General features: G+C 40.2%; 1 protein-coding gene across 3 annotated transcripts in view; it reads right to left on the bottom strand.

The window, feature by feature from the left end:
* Nucleotides 1-1,971: 1,971 nt before the first annotated feature.
* The window catches only part of ppm1e (protein phosphatase, Mg2+/Mn2+ dependent, 1E), a 59,396-nt gene continuing 41,999 nt past the window's right edge, over nt 1,972-19,368 (bottom strand). For all 3 annotated transcript variants that reach the window (XM_085470876.1, XM_085470877.1, XM_085470878.1), the window contains exons 4-8: nt 14,313-14,512; nt 12,998-13,186; nt 12,572-12,715; nt 11,495-11,588; nt 1,972-10,584 (exon numbers count right to left, since the gene is read on the bottom strand). In XM_085470876.1, coding sequence (XP_085327002.1) covers nt 9,656-10,584; nt 11,495-11,588; nt 12,572-12,715; nt 12,998-13,186; nt 14,313-14,512 — 1,556 coding nt within the window. In that variant the 3' untranslated portion in view covers nt 1,972-9,655. The remainder of the gene's footprint in view (nt 10,585-11,494; nt 11,589-12,571; nt 12,716-12,997; nt 13,187-14,312; nt 14,513-19,368) is intronic.

Below are 19,368 nucleotides of genomic sequence, written 5' to 3'. Positions count from 1 at the left end.
TCACACACTAAGGTCAGTTATGGTGTTCCACAGGGTTCGGTGCTAGGGCCATTTCTATTTACATTATACATCCTTCCCCTAGGCAGTATCATTAGAAGACATAGCATACATTTTCACTGCTATGCAGATGACACCCAGCTCTATCGGTCCATGAAGCCAGATAACACACACCATTTAGTTAAACTGCAGGAATGTCTTAAAGACATGAAGACCTGGATGGCCGCTAACTTTCTGCTTCTTAATTCAGATAAAACTGAAGTTATTGTACTCGGCCCTGAAAAGCTTAGAAATATGGTATCTAACCAGATTCTTACTCTGGATGGCATTACCTTGGCCTCCAGTAACACTGTGAGGAACCTTGGAGTTGTTTTTGACCAGGACATGTCCTTCAACACACATATTAAACAAATACAGTATGTAAGACTGCTTTCTTCCATTTGCACAACATCTCTAAAGTTAGAAATATCCTGACAACGCTGAAATCAAGTTCATGCATTTATTACTTCCAGGCTGGACTACTGTAATTCATTATTATCAGGATGTCCAAAAAACTCGCTGAAAAGCCTTCAGCTAATCCAAAATGCTGCAGCAAGAGTCCTGACAGGGACTAGAAAGAGAGAGCAGATTTCTCCTGTTTTGGCTTCCCTTCATTGGCTTCCTGTTAAATCCAGAATTGAATTTAAAATCTTGCTCCTCACATACAAGGTCTTAAATAATCAGGCCCCATCTTATCTTAATGACCTTGTAGTACCATATCACCCTATTAGAGCACTTCGCTCTCGCACTGCAGGCCTACTTGTTGTTCCTAGAGTATTTAAAAGTAGAATGAGAGGCAAAGCCTTCAGTTTTCAGGCCCCTCTTCTGTGGAACCAGCTTCCAGTTTGGATTCGGGAGACAGACACTATCCCTACTTTTAAGATTAGGCTTAAAACTTTACTTTTTGCTAAAGCATATAGTTAGGGCTGGACCAGCTGACCCTGAATCCTCTCTTTGTTATGCTGCAATAGACGTTGGCTGCTGGGGGATTCCCATGATGCATTGAGTTTTTCCTTTCCAGTCACCTTTATACTCACTATGTGTTAATAGACCTCTCTGCATTGAATCATATCTGTTATTAACCTCTGTCTCTCTTCCACAGCATGTCTTTTATCCTGTCTTCCTTCTCTCACCCCAACCAGTCACAGCAGATGGCCCCGCCCCTCCCTGAGCCTGGTTCTGCTGGAGGTTTCTTCCTGTTAAAAGGGAGTTTTTCCTTCCCACTGTCGCCAAAGTGCTTGCTCATAGGGGGTCATATGATTGTTGGGTTTTTCTCTGTACCTATGAAGCGCCTTGAGGCGACTTTTGTTGTGATTTGGCGCTTTATAAATAAAAATTGAATTTAATTATGTGAATAAGAAGCTGCGCATGAATTAAACTTTATTTTGTGCCGTTCTCATTTATTTAATCTTTGTTAAAATCTTTAAACCCAGAAATGTTTTGATTCAAGGTTGTTTATAGGGCAACTTATAGGTTATTGTGATACTCTAGTTCTGGTTAATTATCATAGGTGTCTTGTAAGCCCATTTGGGATGGGTATAATGTTTTAAGCATCATATAATAATAAAATTTGATCAGTTAGTGAATCTATAAACCTGTTATGTGTCTAATTACCAACGAAAGTATCTTCTATAGATGTATTTTTAAAACCAACCTGGTGTTTTTTCTGGTGGGCCAAACCAGACAAAATGTGAAAAAATGAAGGCAAAGAAAAAATTATATAATAATTACTTAAATAGCAATATTTTGTAGGTAGTTGATAATTTTACTTGCCAAATGTTAACATTTATTCCCAAAAACATGCCTGCAGACGGTCCTATTGATGCAAATGCTTCACAGCTATTAGATTCAATAAATTAAATGAGAACGCATCAGCCGACAGTCTTTTATGCGATGTCAGACAGTCACAGTTAAAGAAAAAGCATCAGCCAGAGACTTGGTCTAATCTTTATATACATAATTAGTCACCAGTTACAATACACATATTTATATACTACAGGAACACAGATAATACAGGTACTCAGTGTGTGTTTTACATTTTTTTTTATTATTATTATAATTTTTTCTTTACCTAACCTGCATGTTGAAGAAGTGCCAATCATGGGGTTTGTCTTCAAGCCTGGAGGACAAGAAGGGGAGAGGCTCTCACTCTCAGCCCTACTCCCAACTCACCACATATCCACTGGTCTACATTTGAGCAGTGCATAGGTCTCAGAAGTCCGGACTCCTTTTCTAACGCACACAGATGGCTTATACAAGTTTAAACATCCTGCCTCTTTTATCCCAGCTCCTTTTTTTTTGTTTTTATAGAAGAAAGCTTCACATTCATTCTTCTATCTAATGCTAAAGCTGATCTGAGACATATTAGGACTCATCTGCAGATAAAATGAATGGGAAACGGACTTCATGGACTCGCCCATTATGCCCTTTCAAGTATGGCTTAACACAACTGTATTTTGTTGCATCCTTCAGCAGAAGACAAACCCACAGAGAGCCTTTAATGCAATGTCATTATTGCTTACAGAGTAAAAGAAAAAGCTTTTGTGTACATAGACACAGTGCAGATTCACAGAGGGCCCTATAGTTGGACGGTGATCATGGGAGAGCAGAGCCGAACCTCTGCTTGCTTTCATCATGAGAGCGGGGACACGTCCGACTCGGAGGAACTTATTAAGAGCAAGCAGAGTGTGAGCGGGTCGGGAGTGTAGGGTTTCTCGATCTAAAGTGGAGGATTTACCACAGGGAATGATGGCAAATGCTTTCTTTGCTTATACAGTGACAACTTCTGTGGTTTTTCAGTATGATGGGTAACACTGTATTCACATGAATGCAGCCAGCGGGGATTCCTGGTCACTGAGAGCTGTCACGGTTTGAAAAACTGAACAACAGGACACCGAAAACTACAACTGCACTGCAAAGCTGGAGTGGGCACAAGTAAAACGAGCTTCAGAGTGTCAGTGTGCACACAGCAGTTTCCTATAGCAGAGCAGAACTGCCACCAAATATCAAAACCTCTTAACATCAAAGGAGATCTCGTTCTAATGAAAAACCATCAAACTTAATGTAATACAATTTTATGTTGGAGTAGATGGTGCAGACTGTGTGTTTGCTGGATATTTAGTGTTTCTCTGCTTGAACAGATATGGGTTCAGGATCTAAAATAATGCATCTGAAATGTATTCAGGCTGTGAGCGGCTCACTCAAGAGACAGATATGTCACCATAGTCCAATATTTCAACCCTAAACCAAAGTAAAACTGTATTAAACTAAGCATTAGAGAAATGAATGTAAATAAAATGAAATTTTCGAGTCTCTCCTAGGAGTTATTAATTGAGAATTAATAACTCCTAGGAGAGTTATTAATAACTCCTAGGAGAGTTATTAATTCTTAATTGAGAATATCTGGACCATTTCTTTAATGCAAAAATCATTAAGTAGTGAATAATGGTGCGATTGTTCCTTTTTGTATGGTCTTGTACAGACCATTGCATCACTTCCATGCATTTGTATTTTGACTAACAACTGATCTCTGATAGTATTACTGCTATTTTTCCACAGTTTGTTCAGAAATTCATGCTTTCCAGAGGATGAACCCTAACAACTTTGGTGGACCCATGATTTCCCCTCTATCACTACCATCCATCTGTCCATCTTCCAGTTATCCAATTCAGTGTCACACAGTGGGACCGGAGCCAATCCCAGCCATCATGGTGAGAAGCAGGGTACACCCTGACAGGTAGTTTATTAACCTAACGTACATGTCTTTGTGACGGGAAGCTGAGGCACAGAGAAAACCCCAGCCGGCTCATGGGCTTGAACCCAGGACTGTCTCATTGTCCTCACTGCACCACTGCTCCACTGTGCTCCCCTGCAGTAAACAAAATATAATAGAAATGGACGCTGCCTTTTGGTGTTAGTGACATAATTTGGATCAGAGATGTTCGGCAATAATCTGGGAACCTGTCAATGCATTTGCAGGATTTTGGCTGGGAATTATAGGCGAGTCGCTTGTGGACGCACACCCATGCCTTTTTAGCTAACAGCTGGTGGATAGTCCAAGCTCCAGTTGCCAAGGTAACCCTGTAATGTATTTCCAACATTGTCATATGTCTATCATTATAACAAGACCCTGTCACCCAATGGCGGCTCTGCTTCCCCGGAGTTCGAGGCTTTGTGAAAGCTCTAATCTTTGAGCTAAAATGGTTGTGTTTGTAACGCAAACCTACTGATATGACTGGCATTTTTTAAGGCTGATACTAATAAAAAAAATCAAAGCTATTGCAGAAGATTAAGCCAATAATTTAATGTATGTTTTCATGACTTTTTCAAGTAGATATCTCACCAGCTGATGGACTAAAACCATTGATTTACAAGACAGAATTATTATATGTACACTCCTCCAGCACCCAATTAACTCACATTACTCATAATATACACACATCCATTCCTAAGTGATTTTTTTAGAATGACTTGATTTCCTTGGTTGCCTATCGTCTTCACGCTTCTGGAGACAAACACTGCAGATACAGTCCCACAAAATGCGATCCAGTGGCTGTAGTTTGTTGAGTGTCTGGACGGTACATTCCTCAAAAAACTATTCTTACCCTCACAAAAACAAAAACAAAGTAAACACCTCATGTTGACCCTCTTCACCAAGTCTGTCAGGACATTCTGGGACATGAGGTACATTCTGCTCGTGCTCGTCACTATTCAGTCCACAGGATGGTTACAGGAGACAACAGCAACAGGGTTAGTGATGCTGGGTGTTTTGTCAGCCAGTGAAAGTGGATGAACTGTTTACAGATCCAGGTTATCACTAACATTTGGAAAGAGTGGAGGTACAGTGTTACAGGAAGAATTAATATGTCCACACAAAAGCGTAGCAGCCAGATTTTTAGCCTTTCCAAACCTCAAAACACAAGAAACAAAGGTAAGTAATCCCATGGTGAGCAGGCCTCTTGGACCAGTGCATGGACTCACAGGCTGGAGGGTTGGAGGAGGGGGTACAGGTGGCTTACATCTTCAAAATGGGCTTCTGTATGCTAGCATAGACAATGAAAAAATGGGTGTAGCTTCCAGGCCTGAAAACTGAAGCCAGCATGGAAGTGCCTTCAAGATACATTTTTTTAAAGGGCACCAGGAGGTGACTTCTCTGGCTGCAAAAGGACTTCTGGCCCTAGAGAAGCCTATGGAAAAATATAGCTCAGAGTTTCAGGTCATATCAAATAAACCGTCAGGTCCACTTTGTTAATTGTCAGAAAGGAGAATTATCCAGGGTATACTCACTGGCTAACAAGTTCTGATTGATCAGTTGTCGCATCGAGTTTCAAAACACTGAAAAAGTTCCGCCTAAGGCTTCGTAACGTCATGGTGGCTACATCCATCTTTTATATTGTCTGTGCACTTGCTCGTATTGTAACCTCATTAAATAGCTGCAATCTCGCTGGCTATTGTTTCGTTTGGTTACCCTTGATAATCTGGATTTGAAGTTGGACTTTAATAACAAATAAAGCATGGCGAATATGTAAAAAATATATAGGTGCGCCACCTTTTTTATATATCTGCTCAGCTGGATAACTAGTTTACTAGTATTAAAGCAGACTAAGAGACAGATGGCATTAAATTAATCCAGAGTATGTGGGAGAAACAGAAACAATGGTGGCTAATGGAGAACAAAAATCCCATTTTTGTGGCAAAAATCAACAAACGTTTTAAAGTTTTTTTTAAATCAGGGTTTACAGGTGATTTTTAATGTCTTAAGATAATTTAGATAATGATTCAACATAAATACCCACTTTACCCCCTTTAAAGTCTTTGCTGAGTGGTCTTAAAACACGGCCACTAAAAACATTAAAATCACCAAACACTGGTTAGCCCTGATGCGAGCCTTCTCTCATGTGGGCTAACATTAAAAGTCCAATATTAACAGCTGAATGTCAGATAGGATTTATACTGATTCCATGTGTTTTTTCCCCCAAGCTTTAAAGAGGGTTGCATCAAAATACCTTTTACTTTTAACGCTTTACAGGATTTTTGTTGGAGCTAATTAACTTTGCCCTCAGTACAAAAATAATTTTCTTTTGTGAAAAAGTTAGCATTCTCAGTAGCTGTAGAGGATGGTAAACTTCTTGTTTTTAGCTAGTTATGAGGGTATATTTGAGAACCTTTTACAAGGTTTTTGTTTCAAAATTGAATGACCCCATAAAAATACTAACCACAGCTGTTGTTTGAACTAAAGTTTGTTGGCCAGGAATCAATCAGATTAGTGCACGCTTCTGTATAAAGGTAAATATTTTTCAGAGTAAATTTTCAGTAATATTAGATTATAGCCATAGAGTATGGTGAAATACAAAAGGTAATATATTTAATGCAAAGTGAGATTATATTGGGTTTAAGTGTTATTAGTGTCATTAGAAAGGGATTAATGAGTCCAATATGAAAAAAACTGTCTTTGTAGTATTATCACATAAAGTCAGTCAGAGGATTATTGTTTGATGGCTACATGGTTGCTTGGTATTTATGATTATGAATTATTGTTTATAGGATCTGTACTGAGTGGATATTTGGGATAAGACATGAAAAAACAAACATAAATGTGAGGAATTCAGGCAAAGTGGTATAAAAACTGAAGATTTCTATGGCCTGATAAGATACCTGAAGTGAGCCTGTTGGACAGCACAGAGGGCCTGTCCATTGCAGAATCTAGATCAGATCCAATTATAAAGGCTCTGTGAAGCCATGGGAGTCAGCCACAGTGGATTTCTCTGACAGTGGCAGCTATTTGTCTATTCATGTGGTGTTGAAAGGAATTGGAAAAATTAGCTACCAACTGCAAAACATGCCCTGAAGTTACAACAACTCTGAATGTCTGCAAAAATGTTGCTACGAGACAAATGAAACAAAGTGTTTGGCTTATACTGAGAAATCTTTGATTAGTGGTGCAAATTCACATTTTCATACACATTTGTGATGAAAATTAATTTTGGAAATGTTTTCTTTATTAATTTGCCATAACTTTGGATAACAAGTCAGGTAAATCCATATTAATTCATTATAGCTATGAATATGTGTGTACTTTTTAAAGCACTTAGTAAGAAAATACAACATGTCTTCTTTGTAGCACTCATGTTGTTTTCACATTAAATGCTATAGGCTACATGAACAGCGGAAGTTGGAAGAACAATTTTCCCAACTGGGACCATCTAAGGAGGATGTGAATGCACAGTAGTAGCTGCACTATGTAATGTAGATGATATACTGTTATGCAGTGATTCTTTATTTACATTTTGATAGCTGTCTCTTAGGCTCCTAACTTTTGGGGACACTGGCTGGGTCGCTTTCTTCATGAGAAGTTGAAACCACTCCCACATCTGTATACTTAGTTAAACAAGAAGCCACTGCAAACCAGATGTCAATTAGCTTAGCTTAGCGTGAAGACTGGAAGCAGGTACCCTACAACAAAATCTGTTTGGGGCAGTGTAGCGGCAACGCCTCCTCCTGGTCTCTTACATTTGCTCGACATTTAAAAATGACACAATACTAACATAAAAGAGAAAGCCCAGTCAAAGCAGCATTATAAAACATTATAATGTACCTCACATGTATGACATCACCTCCACATTTTTCTATAATGTTACTATAACGTTGCAAAATAGTCTGGTTATTTTGCTACAAGAGAAGCATACAAACTTACCAAGTTCTTATGACAAAATGTAACAACGTGGAATTATGTAATATGTTTGTTGGGTAGTAACATAATAGTCTGCCGAAAGGTAGCAAAATATTAACGTTACAGTCTAGAAAAACTTGTATCAGACCCCACCTTATTAAAAACGTTTAGAAAATTTCCTGTTTCTCTGAATTAATAAATAATACAGCTGGAAAATATTGCATGGTCATCCTATCTTGATAGACATAGCGGTGATAGATATCGGTGTTATCCATAAGTAAGCATCAGTAAGCTGAGCCAATCAGCTGCTGGTAATAGCTTCATATTTATCAGACAGATGTGAGAGTGGTATCCATACTTTTATTTTGGCAAAATAAAAATGTTAATCTCTTTTGCTGTTAGAGCCTCGTGATATGACTGGGCTGAACGCACAAGCCAGACTTGTCTTTAATGGTGATAGGAAACAATGAGTGACTGGGTGTGCATAAAGGACATGGAGCTCAGTAACTCAGTAATATGGAAGGTATGGAATACCTGTGGGAAAAATGCTTTTCTTCACTGGGTTTTCTGTAAAAAACAAAAACAACCAAAACTATGATGAAATTGTTTTTTTGTTTTTTGTTTTTAAAAACCCGCTCTAAAAACCCCATTATCTCAGGAGCATATCACCATCTGGACTACATGAAGAATTTATTCAGGTAAGTGACTGCTAATCTTTTATAATCCGGTGCTAAGTGCTTTTATCTGTAGACAAATGTGGCTGGATAATGGCTGGGTCATTGACTGAATTGGAGGGGGCAGAACAGTGTGTGCTTCCAGTCCGAGAAACCAGGAGCAACAATTGTTCCGGCCTCCGTTTACGAATGTTATTCATCTGCCACCGAGGGATTGTTGAGGAGACAGAGAGGCAGGCTGCGCTATTAGAGCTTAATTTAATGCTGGGTCGCTCGACATTCTCAGTAGCTTACTCAGAAGAAAAGATGATATGTGACACCTCGCCGTGCATTTATACCTGGGTATGACTGCACAGTGAGATGCAGAATTAAAAAAAAAAAAAAAAAAAACAGTCTGTGGATGATTACACTTAAAAGCATGAAGTTCAGTTAGAGCTACGGAGATAGATTTGACTCCCCCCCCCCGTCTGTCCACTTTGTGCGAATGAGCAAACCAGCAAAAGTAGTTTGGTGGTGGCTTATACATTTTATATATTGTAACAAGAGAGTAACAAGAAATGACGGTAAAGATGGCTAAAAGGGATCAGATCCCTGCAGTACATGATACTTTTGTCCACATACTTTTGACCAAGCCGAGCAATTTTTTCTTTATTTCATCCTCAGTTTTTCCTTCTTCAAGTACCAGATTTAATCTTTTCTGTGTTGCATCTTCTTTCTTTTTAAAATGGTCTCTTCAAAATAGTCTGCAGAGCGACCAAGCACATAAATTAATCTTAAATGTGTTCAGACTGAATATGTTTCTCATCAACAAAACTGCTTCTAAATGTTTCTGGTGTCCAGTTCTTTCTGTTATTTGCCTTTAAATCTTCACTTATATCCTCGTTAATGAAATACTCAGACGTAAACTTTATGTAAGGTACCTACGGTAAGCTGTGTCCTTCAGTCTGAACACATCTTATTAACCTGCACTTCCAGCTCTGGCTTCATTTTGACTGGTCAGTGGTCCCAATGGAGAATGCAGTTATGAGCTTTACCTACAGCATTGAGGAGTGGGGCTTGTGTTAATGGGCCAACTTACAATTGGAAACATTTCAGCTTAGGACAGAGAGCACCACTCCTCTGACAGAGATTCAATAATCACATAACAACTGCAGGAGCTACAACTACCAACTATCAAAGAAAGACATGTTGACGTGTTGTTGAAGGCAAAGGTGGATGGGTGGACTGCGGGGCAGGAAGGAGGGTTGAAGGAGATGGTTTGGTCTGGGTCACCTCTTCAGATGGTGGCATCATGGGGCAGTTGAGGCACTGCCACTTCGGATTTCTGGTTGGAGTAGCGCTGCATGTGGGGCAGCAGGGGGCCAGATGGTAACAGGCCTAGCAGCTCCCTGGATCTGCTTGGCAACCTCCGCCCCCACCGGCGACTACCATAACCGAGCTTGCGGCTTCGCCTCACTGCCTGGCCTAACAGCATGGCTGTGTGGGGCCACAGTGGGTCCGTGAAGCTAGAGATGCTGGACTCCTGAAGAGGGACACAGGACCTGCGCCTCAGTGCGCGTTCTCGGAAGATGTGAGAGGCGGCAAAGAGGTCGGGGCTAAGGCCGAAAGAGCCGCAGGTCAGCGAGATGCGGCCCTCCAGCGATGGCCCCAGCAGGCTGAGGCTAGTTCTGTCCGTGAACGAGTCAGTTCGGTCTTCGTAGCCAAGGTCAGCGGGCGCTGAGCACTGCTGCAGGGGCCAGCCTCCACGGCTCTTCCCCCCATTGTCCGCATTGCTTCCTCCCTCTCCGCCATCACGCTCTACCCTGACCGCTTCATCTTCCTCCTCATGCTCCTCCTCTTCTTGCTCCTCCTCCTCCACCTCTGCTACCTCCTCCTCGTCCGCCACCTCTCCCTCCACCACACCCTCCTCCTCTTCCTCGGTGCTGGTGGGTGGTGGCGAGCGAGGGTCCCGCAAGAAGACCACTATGACAGTGATATTATCGCTAGAGCCCGCATCCCGGGCTGAGGCCACCAGCTTATGAGCTACCATGGTGGTGTCCCCAGCGTTCTCCTGGAGATGATCGCTGACCACGCGCACCGCCTCATCTGGATTCACCGTGTCCCAGAAGCCATCGCAGGCCAGAATCAGGTAGTCTTCTGAACCATCCAATGGGAAGATGCCATGGTCTGCGTCGCCACAGATGTAGGGTTTGTGCTCAGAGTCACCTGTCAACACAGGTAACAGTTTAATCTGTGAGGATCTGCTCAGACTAAGGTAAAAACATCCAGGAACATCTCATGAATCAGGAAAAGGAATCTAGTAGGAAATTATCTAAAATAATAACATTATATTTATAATAACTGCTTTCTAATAGTGGGATTAGCATATGTACATGTGCTGCTTTAAATGTTGGGGTGGGGTGGGGGTGGGGTGGGGGTGTTAAAGTTCTCTGTACTCTTACATTTAACACCCTACCTTAAATCTAACTCTGTTTTAGGGTTAAATTGTAACTTTAACCCTAAAGGAAATCTTTAACTCTCATGTTAGTTCTTGAAGGGATGTGAAAAAAATAAGAGTGAACCGATACATTAGGGTTAGGTGCAACTTTTCCTTTCCCTCACTCTGCAGCTCTAAAACTAAGTCTGGTTCTCAAAAAGATAGCTGGATCAATTTTTCTGTAAGGAAGCTATTTTTGGCTGCTCCCTTATTCACAAAGGGTCACCACAAAAGGTAGCTCTGCATATTTGATTGGTCGATTTTTTTTACTTCCTGACTCAAAACCTTAAAGGGATTTGTCTGTATTCCTCGGTCTGAACCAGGGAGTCTTTTCCTTGCCAGGTAAACGTGTAAGCTGCTAAACTTGGATATGCTTTTACGGATGTGTTTTAATGTCATTTTATATTTGTTTTTTGTCTTTTCTATAGCAAATGACTTCTGTCGTTCTTTTTGGATGAGCAGTTTTCAAGAAGGGTACCACCCACAACCTGCCCACAGTCTGCCCACAATTACACATATTTCTCTTTTCAAAAGAGAAACTTTATGATTAACTCAATGTGACACGTTTAAGGGTCATCTATGAAGCTACAAAAATGTATGAGAATTGTGTAGTAAAAAGAATGTGCATGAAAAGTTTACCTATCGCTCTGGATACAGACAAGCTGCCATTGACCCTCCACGTGCCGAACCAGATCACACAACCTCCGAGAGCCTCGATCCTCTGCTTCTCATCCTGCAGACACAAAATGATTGGAATCATCTTGTGCTGCCATTCTGCAGCAGAAAGCTCAGTACTAAAGCACAATGCTTTGCCCGCCTCTGCTGTGCCCTTAAAATCTGAAATGCTGGTGCTGTTTCTAGATTAATGATGCTGGAAACAGGCTGGGATGTAGCAAGGAAGGAGGACGGTGTCCTGTGTTACTATTGTTGTTGCAGAATTAAACAAAGAAACACATGGTGAGCAATAATGGAGTGGAAATTTTGCGACAAATTACAATAATGAACAGGAAGTGGAAAGCTCATGAAGCACAAGTTTTCCTATATACAGATTTTTAAGGGAGTTCAGTTGTTTGACTACGACGTGCACCTTTCAGGTACTCAGCAGGCAGGTGGTATAATACTGCTCTCACATTTGGTTGTGAAATATAAAACTTTGGCAGAAATCACCCTAAAATATCACTAAATAACACATTATATCTCATTTGTTCTCATTTTTTTTAAAAGAAGTGTAAATTAACAATGTGTTGTTTTATCTGAGTTTATTGGTGCCAGAATATTTTTTTGGCTGTAACTATTAATCTACGAAAGTTCTCACCGCCTGCCAACTGCTCAGAGAAAATAAATATTTTGCCACATAACGCCGTAAAATGGAAACTCGACGTTTTTACACTTCAGTACTTTTGCCGATTAAATCAACACAACACAGTAACGGGATCTTTACATAATGCAAGTGCAAATATGATTAATCTGAAATCCATCTAAGTCAAAATGCACCAACGTATAAAACAACTCTTTATTAAAGTTGATAAATTATTGTCATTTGTCTTATCCTTGCCACTGTCTATTTGAGAAAGTTTACATCTGATTGACTGCCCCTCACAAACAGAAGGTCAGAACAGCAGGTAGGCGTGGCTGCTAACAGAGTTTCTACAATCCACAGAGAAATTCATAAAGGACTCATCATGTCTGAGGTATGAGGAGACTGAGTTATCTCACCTCTCTGTCTGGTTTATGTGGTTTCATCAGCTCCACCACCTGCCCTCTCCTGACCAGAATGACCTGGGAGTCTCCAAGCCAGGCCACGTACAACGTCCGGCCCCGCAGGAACGTCACCACCCCTGTTGTGCCGCAACGTAGGTTCTGCCAGACAGACACATGTCACAGTGTTCTCAAGAGCAGCTGCATCACCACAAATACTTTGAAACGAGCAGAAAAAAATGTTGACAACATTGAGCTGTTTAGAAAGACACCTCTGTCTCATTCTTATTAAAATTGGACTAGCTGTTGGAATTATACTCATAGCATAAATATAATAAATAAATAGTGTTATTCACCATGAGTAAACTTAACAGTACTTCATAGTTTAGGAATACTGTGCAGTAAATACTACTAAATGGTTTCGTCCTTGGATTATGTGGTTACCTCTCGCGAGGCCTTCTTCACAAAGCGTTCGTCGGTGAGTTTGAAGGCTCTGCAGAGCGCCTCGCTGGGGTCCTGGCTGAAGGATTCCTGCCGGACTAAGTTCACGTGAAGGTGATTGGCTGCATAAATGGCAGCATCAACACCTCCATGACCGTCAAACACAGCAAAGAAAGCCTGCTCTTCCTGATCCTGGCAGACAGGAAAAAACATGATTTTGTAGGCTGGACTGCATGGCGTGAAACTCCCATATCACAAAAACAAATTTCCACAGTTATCTATTTGGCATTAAACTTTTGATGTAGTCCCTAAATACAGTAAACTCAAATGACTTAATGGCCTAATTGGTCAAATGATGTAATGTAATATTGAGACTGCAAACATCACAATTTGGATATATCAAAAGTTACTATATGCAATATTTGCTAAGGTATTCTATATAAAATATACGGAATTACAGGTACTTAAATGCTACATATGGGTCCTTTTAGCATGATGGTGGGTAGTTGCTAGGCACCATGATGATGAAATAAGATCCTTCAGGGGCCCAAGATGTACCTGGCTGCTCAAGGTCTGATCATGTAGTTTAGGGGCAACCAAACAAAGAGAGAGAGAAACTGGGTGTTTAATATGATTTGTGCCAAATCGACTGCATTCTTTCTTATTGCCAGCAGGAGGCGACTCCTCTGATTTCAGAAAACATTTTACTCTGGAGTTTATGGTCCTAAGTTTTCGAGCCCTATTTCATCAATAAATAATTAAATAAAAATAGCTTGAAAAGGCTTGTTGTTGCTAACAGAGTACAAAAATAGAAACAAGGGGCCAGAAATGATGTATTAATGTGATCACATTAATGTGATTAATGTGATCAAACATTAATATGTATTAATGTTTGATCTGATATTGTCATGTTAGTGTTGTTTCTGGATAAACAAAAGTAACGTTGGTCCAGGTTCAACATTGTAGTGATGTCATTGTTTTGCGATGTGGAAAGACCGTCCCACCACACACAAAACCGTAACCCTGATCTCATAACCCTAACCTATAGCCCCGTAATCCTAAACCTAACCTAACCTTTTCCTAAGTGGACATCAGCAAGTTTTTTTGCAAGTCGCAAAGCTATGACATCCCAACAATGTGATTGGTCAGTTCCAGTGTTGTGGAATCATTATTGTGTTGATCCAGGATAGTGTATTAATTAGGTTATGATTGACCGTAATTCTAACCCATGGCTCATGAGCTGCAGTTTGCTGACCTCTGGCCTAATGTAACATATTTAATGAATGAGTTTTTGTGTGTTTTTGACACTAACCCCTACCTGAATATTGAAGAGTGTGTTGAAGTCAGGGATGATGATGTGCTTGTCCTCCATCTTGCGCCGCATGTTCTTGATGGCGTGGATGGACGTCTCATAATATGGCTGTGGACGACGGCGGAAGGGGAGCTCCTTCAGCCAGAGGCAGCACGTCTCAAACAGTCTATTAAACACCAGCCGGGCCAGCTTCACAGACTCCATCTCTGACACACACAAACACACACACACGCGATGAGCCAGGCTGTTCTATTTTAGCTTCATTGCTTCCACTGTTGGTTTGGAGCTCAGTTTATAGAGCTTGCACTTTTGAAAGTATACTCTATCAGAGATGTATCTTTTGAACATCAAACAGTGCGTCTCTAGGTGCCTCTGAAAGCTGTCTGAGAGGTGATCGCTCAGTCTGCAGTAACAATAGCTTCTAATAGTGACACAGAGTACTGGAAAGATAAAGAAAATGTGCATGAATCACTCTTACAGTTTAATCCAGTTTTCTTACCATAGCGAAAGTAAAACAATATTTCGGTTACCCTGAAATGGCACATCTGTAAATCTGATCATTTTTGTGACCATTTAAATTTATATGATAGTTATTTATTTCATATAAGGAAAGGTTTAATGTAGGTTTGCAATAACTGTTTGAGGTACAAAGTACATTTATTTTTTATGTCAATTAGCTGTTCCTCAATGAAATGTCAGGAAAACACAGAAAATCTTCAGTGTAGTTTCCCAGAGTCCAAGGCAACATTTTCAGATGTCTAATCTAAAACTCAAAGACATTCAGTTTACATTTATATATAAACTGCAAAGATTCATGTTTGAGAAATTAGAAAACACCTGGTGTTTTTGCTGTTCAAAAAATAATGAAGGGAGCACTTATCGTCACAATATAACACAACTTCAGGGTTATCAATCTGTCCAGTTAGGAAGCAGAAACCACTCTGAATCCATGTCAGCTACTTTAGTGGAAATCAAAGTGATTAAAGGTGCATTTGAGAAGAAACAACAAGACAAGCCCTAAACAGGGGATGGTTTCGCAGGTGGTGCTTCAGGGCATCGCTCTCTCTTTCTCCTTCCTGACTGATTTTTGCTGGTGCCTTTGTCACTGCTGGCAACAGGGGACGGGACCTGCAGCCCATTCTGTTTATCCAGCTAGACCAGCTTCTCCAGGATTTTAGACAGCATCTGTCTAATGAGCTCAGTATAGACCTGCCAGCTCTGTTTCCTGGTGAAAGCCAGTAGAAGTGCATTTTTCTCATCTATGAGCACAGGCCCCACTCTAGGCCGTTGGGACCTCATGCAAGTGAATATCCTGGCCGAGGTCATAATTTACTGGACTTTGGCAGTTTTCCTCCTGTTCTTTCACACATAAAGGAGGAGATCTCAGCCCTTTTGAGCCCTTGTCTTGTTCTCCCACAGCCCATCTCCTTATATCTCCTCCACGCTCTTCACACAGGAAACCTTTTGATCGTGGAGAAGCTGGACTCCCTGTGCAACAGATACCATCTCGTGGTAACAGCAGTGATCAGGACACTGGCAAAGAGCAAAACTGTAGAAAAAAAAAGAGCCACAGAGGAGAAGGAGAGAGCAATGATCTGTGGCCACCACCTGCAAAAACACTCCCTTTTTGGAGCTTGTGTTGTTGTTGCCTTTCAGTGCACCTGTCGTCAATTTCATTTGCATCAAAGCTGAAATGGACTCGCAGTGGTTTCTCCTTCCCGACTGGAGAGATTAATATCCCAGACGTTTGTGTGTCATACTATGATGATCAAGTGGTCCCTTAATTCATTTGAGCAGTGCATTAAGTGATTACATAAATGAGCATAAATACATTTTCTGGTAACTGATCAGGATAAGCCATTGCAGGGGTGTGACGTCTGTGTCTGTCACCATATCAATTTATTTTAATTTACCGACTCTGTCTTCAACAAAACCTCAGTAGTTAAGTTCAGTTAAGTTGAAAGGGGGGGGATTTAATAGCTGAAAATAATTATGTGTTAACATTGTTATCTTGCTACTTCTTTGTTCCTATATTTTCCTCTGGCAGGTTTTGCTCGTACTGGCCAGATGGAGAGGAAAAAAGAAAGTTAATGAGTCGAGTTTCGAACCTTCATGAGGTTGGTCTACATTCAGCTTACAACAAGAGTATTTTCTTTAATGAGTAAGTATTTGAATAAATAAACCTTTTTATTGCTTCATGTGGATCACAGTTCCAATTTATTGGTTGCACCGTTGCCATTTCATCCTTACAGCACAGTTTTCTGGACAAGGTTTAATATTTCTCCAGATAGCAGAAGACAAATCGTCAGTAACATTTACCAAGAACTGCTTTGCGAGATCTAAAAATTAAAGAAACATTGGTCAAATTAAAGTACTTTATCCCTGGGTAGTCCCTGCACATCTTCCTCTCAGAGAGATTTTACAGGGTGAATTAAACTAAAAGGTTCTTGTCTAAATTTTTCTGCTGTGTCAAAAAATACCCAACAATGACATTTGAAAACTCCTCATCCCCCGGAGGAAATTACACCCTTGTGAACAGAGGCACTCCAGGGGCCTGTTTTACTTTGTCAGAAAGGCAAAGTCATTGGCAGATTTCACTCAGGTACACAAGTTAGTGGAACAGAGGCGAGCCTGTAAGCAGAATATGCGCTCGCTGTAATAACCACGTCTGTGCGAGTATGTGAGCGTGACCTACTAATGCTATCTGCTGGTATTATAGTGTATCCTGATTTTTCTCTCTCTTCTCACTGTCACTTTGCTTGAAAAATATGGCATCAGCGAGATGGAGAGCCAGCTGGTGCTGCATCCACTCATCCTCCTTTTTAAAAGTATGTGCACATCAAACCCAATGTCCTGGTAATAAACTGCACTTTGTGAGCCGAATGTTTCACGCTCTCCTCCCGTCTGTCTTGCTCCAAATGGAGATGTTGTAAAGGTCTATTCATAACACCTTGCAAATAGTTGGAGGGGGAAAAAAAAAGAGAATTGTGGCGTGCAATGAAGCGGCATCAAACAGGATGTGATCGGCTGTTACACAACACAAGACGCACAAGCAGAGAGATGGTGGTGGTGGTGCACTCTGAGCCTCACTACAACTCCAGCAAGAGCAGAACATTTACAACCTTTCTACAGCTCCTGATGCTGGATTCACTGTATGCGCTTCGCCCGCTTAAAGCAGGAGAACTAAAGAGAAACTGGTGTAATGTAATGGAAACAAACCCAGTCTTTATGCTTTTATGGTTTTAGTAAATAATGAGTGTTTTTGGTAATTGGATTGCATTTATATTTTTGTACTTTTTCTATTTATTTAATTTTTTTCAATGTTGTATATCTCAGCTGACGTTCTCTGCTCCTTTATAACTGCTCTGTTGAGAATAAATAAAGCATTTTTGAATTTTAATTTAAAACGTAAAGTTATAATTTCTTGTTCACTGTAAGAAAAAAACAACATCTCTGACATATGTTAGCAATACTAGATTTTTGTGACTGTTAGCAAATGATTGGCTGCACGACAAATCAAAAATGGTTAAAAATTTGTTTTCAAAGAATAAATCATTTTTAATTAACTGATATTTGCACGTGCAATATTCTTAATGTTTCCTACCATGAACCTCTGAATTTACTTCTCCTACAACTTTTAGTATTTTGCAGAAATAGGTCCATTGTTGTGGCATGGATAATGGCTGTCAGTTAATACCTCTATGTTTTTTTTTAACATTATCAGATTCGATTTTATTGGAATTTGGTGCTAATAATTCCATAATTAGGCATCTCAGTTTAATATTTAAATATTAAACTGAGATGCCTGTTAACATTTTAAATAATTTGTAATCATAGAGACAATTTCCACAATGGAAAATAGAAAAAGCTATATTTTAAAGCTATATATAACTTATATGCACATAAGTCGCTCAGACTGTGAGTAGCAGAGTATCTTTTTGTCTAAATATAAGTAATTATGTTTGATAATTTTGTGCGATTTTTCATCTCCTTTTTGCACAAATGATTAAAAACCACAATAAGTTACATTAGAACATACACTCAACGGCCAGTTTATTAGGTACGCACTGTTTGTACATTGTTTGATGCTTTATTTCTTTATGCAACAGAGTCAACAAGATGCTGGAAACCACCAGTCCATTTGAGTACAGTGAACGCAGAAACGAGTTTGAGATGATTTAAGCTTTTTTACATGGTGTGTCTTCCTGCTGGAAGCAGTCATCAGACGATGGGTGGACTGTGGTCATAAAGGGATGGACCTGGTGTTTAAATGATGCCCAGTTGGTAGTAAGAAGCCCAAAGTGTGCCAAGAAAATATCCCCCACACAATTACACCACCGCCTGCCTGAAATATTGATACAAAGCAGGATGGAGCTATGCTTTCATATTGTTTATGCCAAATTCTGACCCTACAATCCAAATATAGCAGAAACCAAGACTCAAGACAAGACAGCAATTTTAGTGAGCCTGGTGAACTGTAGCCTCAGTTTCCTGTTCTTAGCTGACTAACTAGTGCTGTTGCTGTAGTCCATCTGCTTCAACATTCAGAGTTGCTCTTCTGCATTTCGGTTGTAACAAGTGGTTATTTAAGTTACTATTCCCTTCCAGAACTGATGCTCAATGGATATTTCCTTTTTTCCGAGTATTCTCTGTAAATCCTAGAGATGGCTGTGAAGTAGATCAGCAGTTTCTGAAATACTCAGACCAGTTTGGCACCAACAACCCCACCACCAGGATTAAGAGAGCAAGCTACAGTTGAAGGACTCCCTTTGAAATGAAACTGTTTTCCTCATTGATTTTTCACAAATTGATCAAAAGGGCTAACAGAGCAACACTTTAGACTGTCAATACTGAACGGGTTCCTTTACTTTAGTTCCCAAAGAAGTCATTAAGTTAAAAAACAAGTCATAAATACATCATTTCAGCTTATTTAAAAAAACAAAAAACAAAAAGACAGTTGCCTTCGAAAACAGCTGGCAATGTACATGTCAAACAGCAGTTCTTTGGGACTATTTTTGACTAATACATATCTCGTCCTCTGCAAAACATGACAGCTGACAAA

Source organism: Copadichromis virginalis, linkage group LG10 (assembly GCF_057382275.1).
Source record: "Copadichromis virginalis isolate Kocher_CV1m ecotype Utaka linkage group LG10, C_Virginalis_male_GT1.1, whole genome shotgun sequence".
NCBI lineage: Eukaryota > Metazoa > Chordata > Actinopteri > Cichliformes > Cichlidae > Copadichromis > Copadichromis virginalis.
This window is presented reverse-complemented; position numbering and strand designations above follow the sequence as displayed.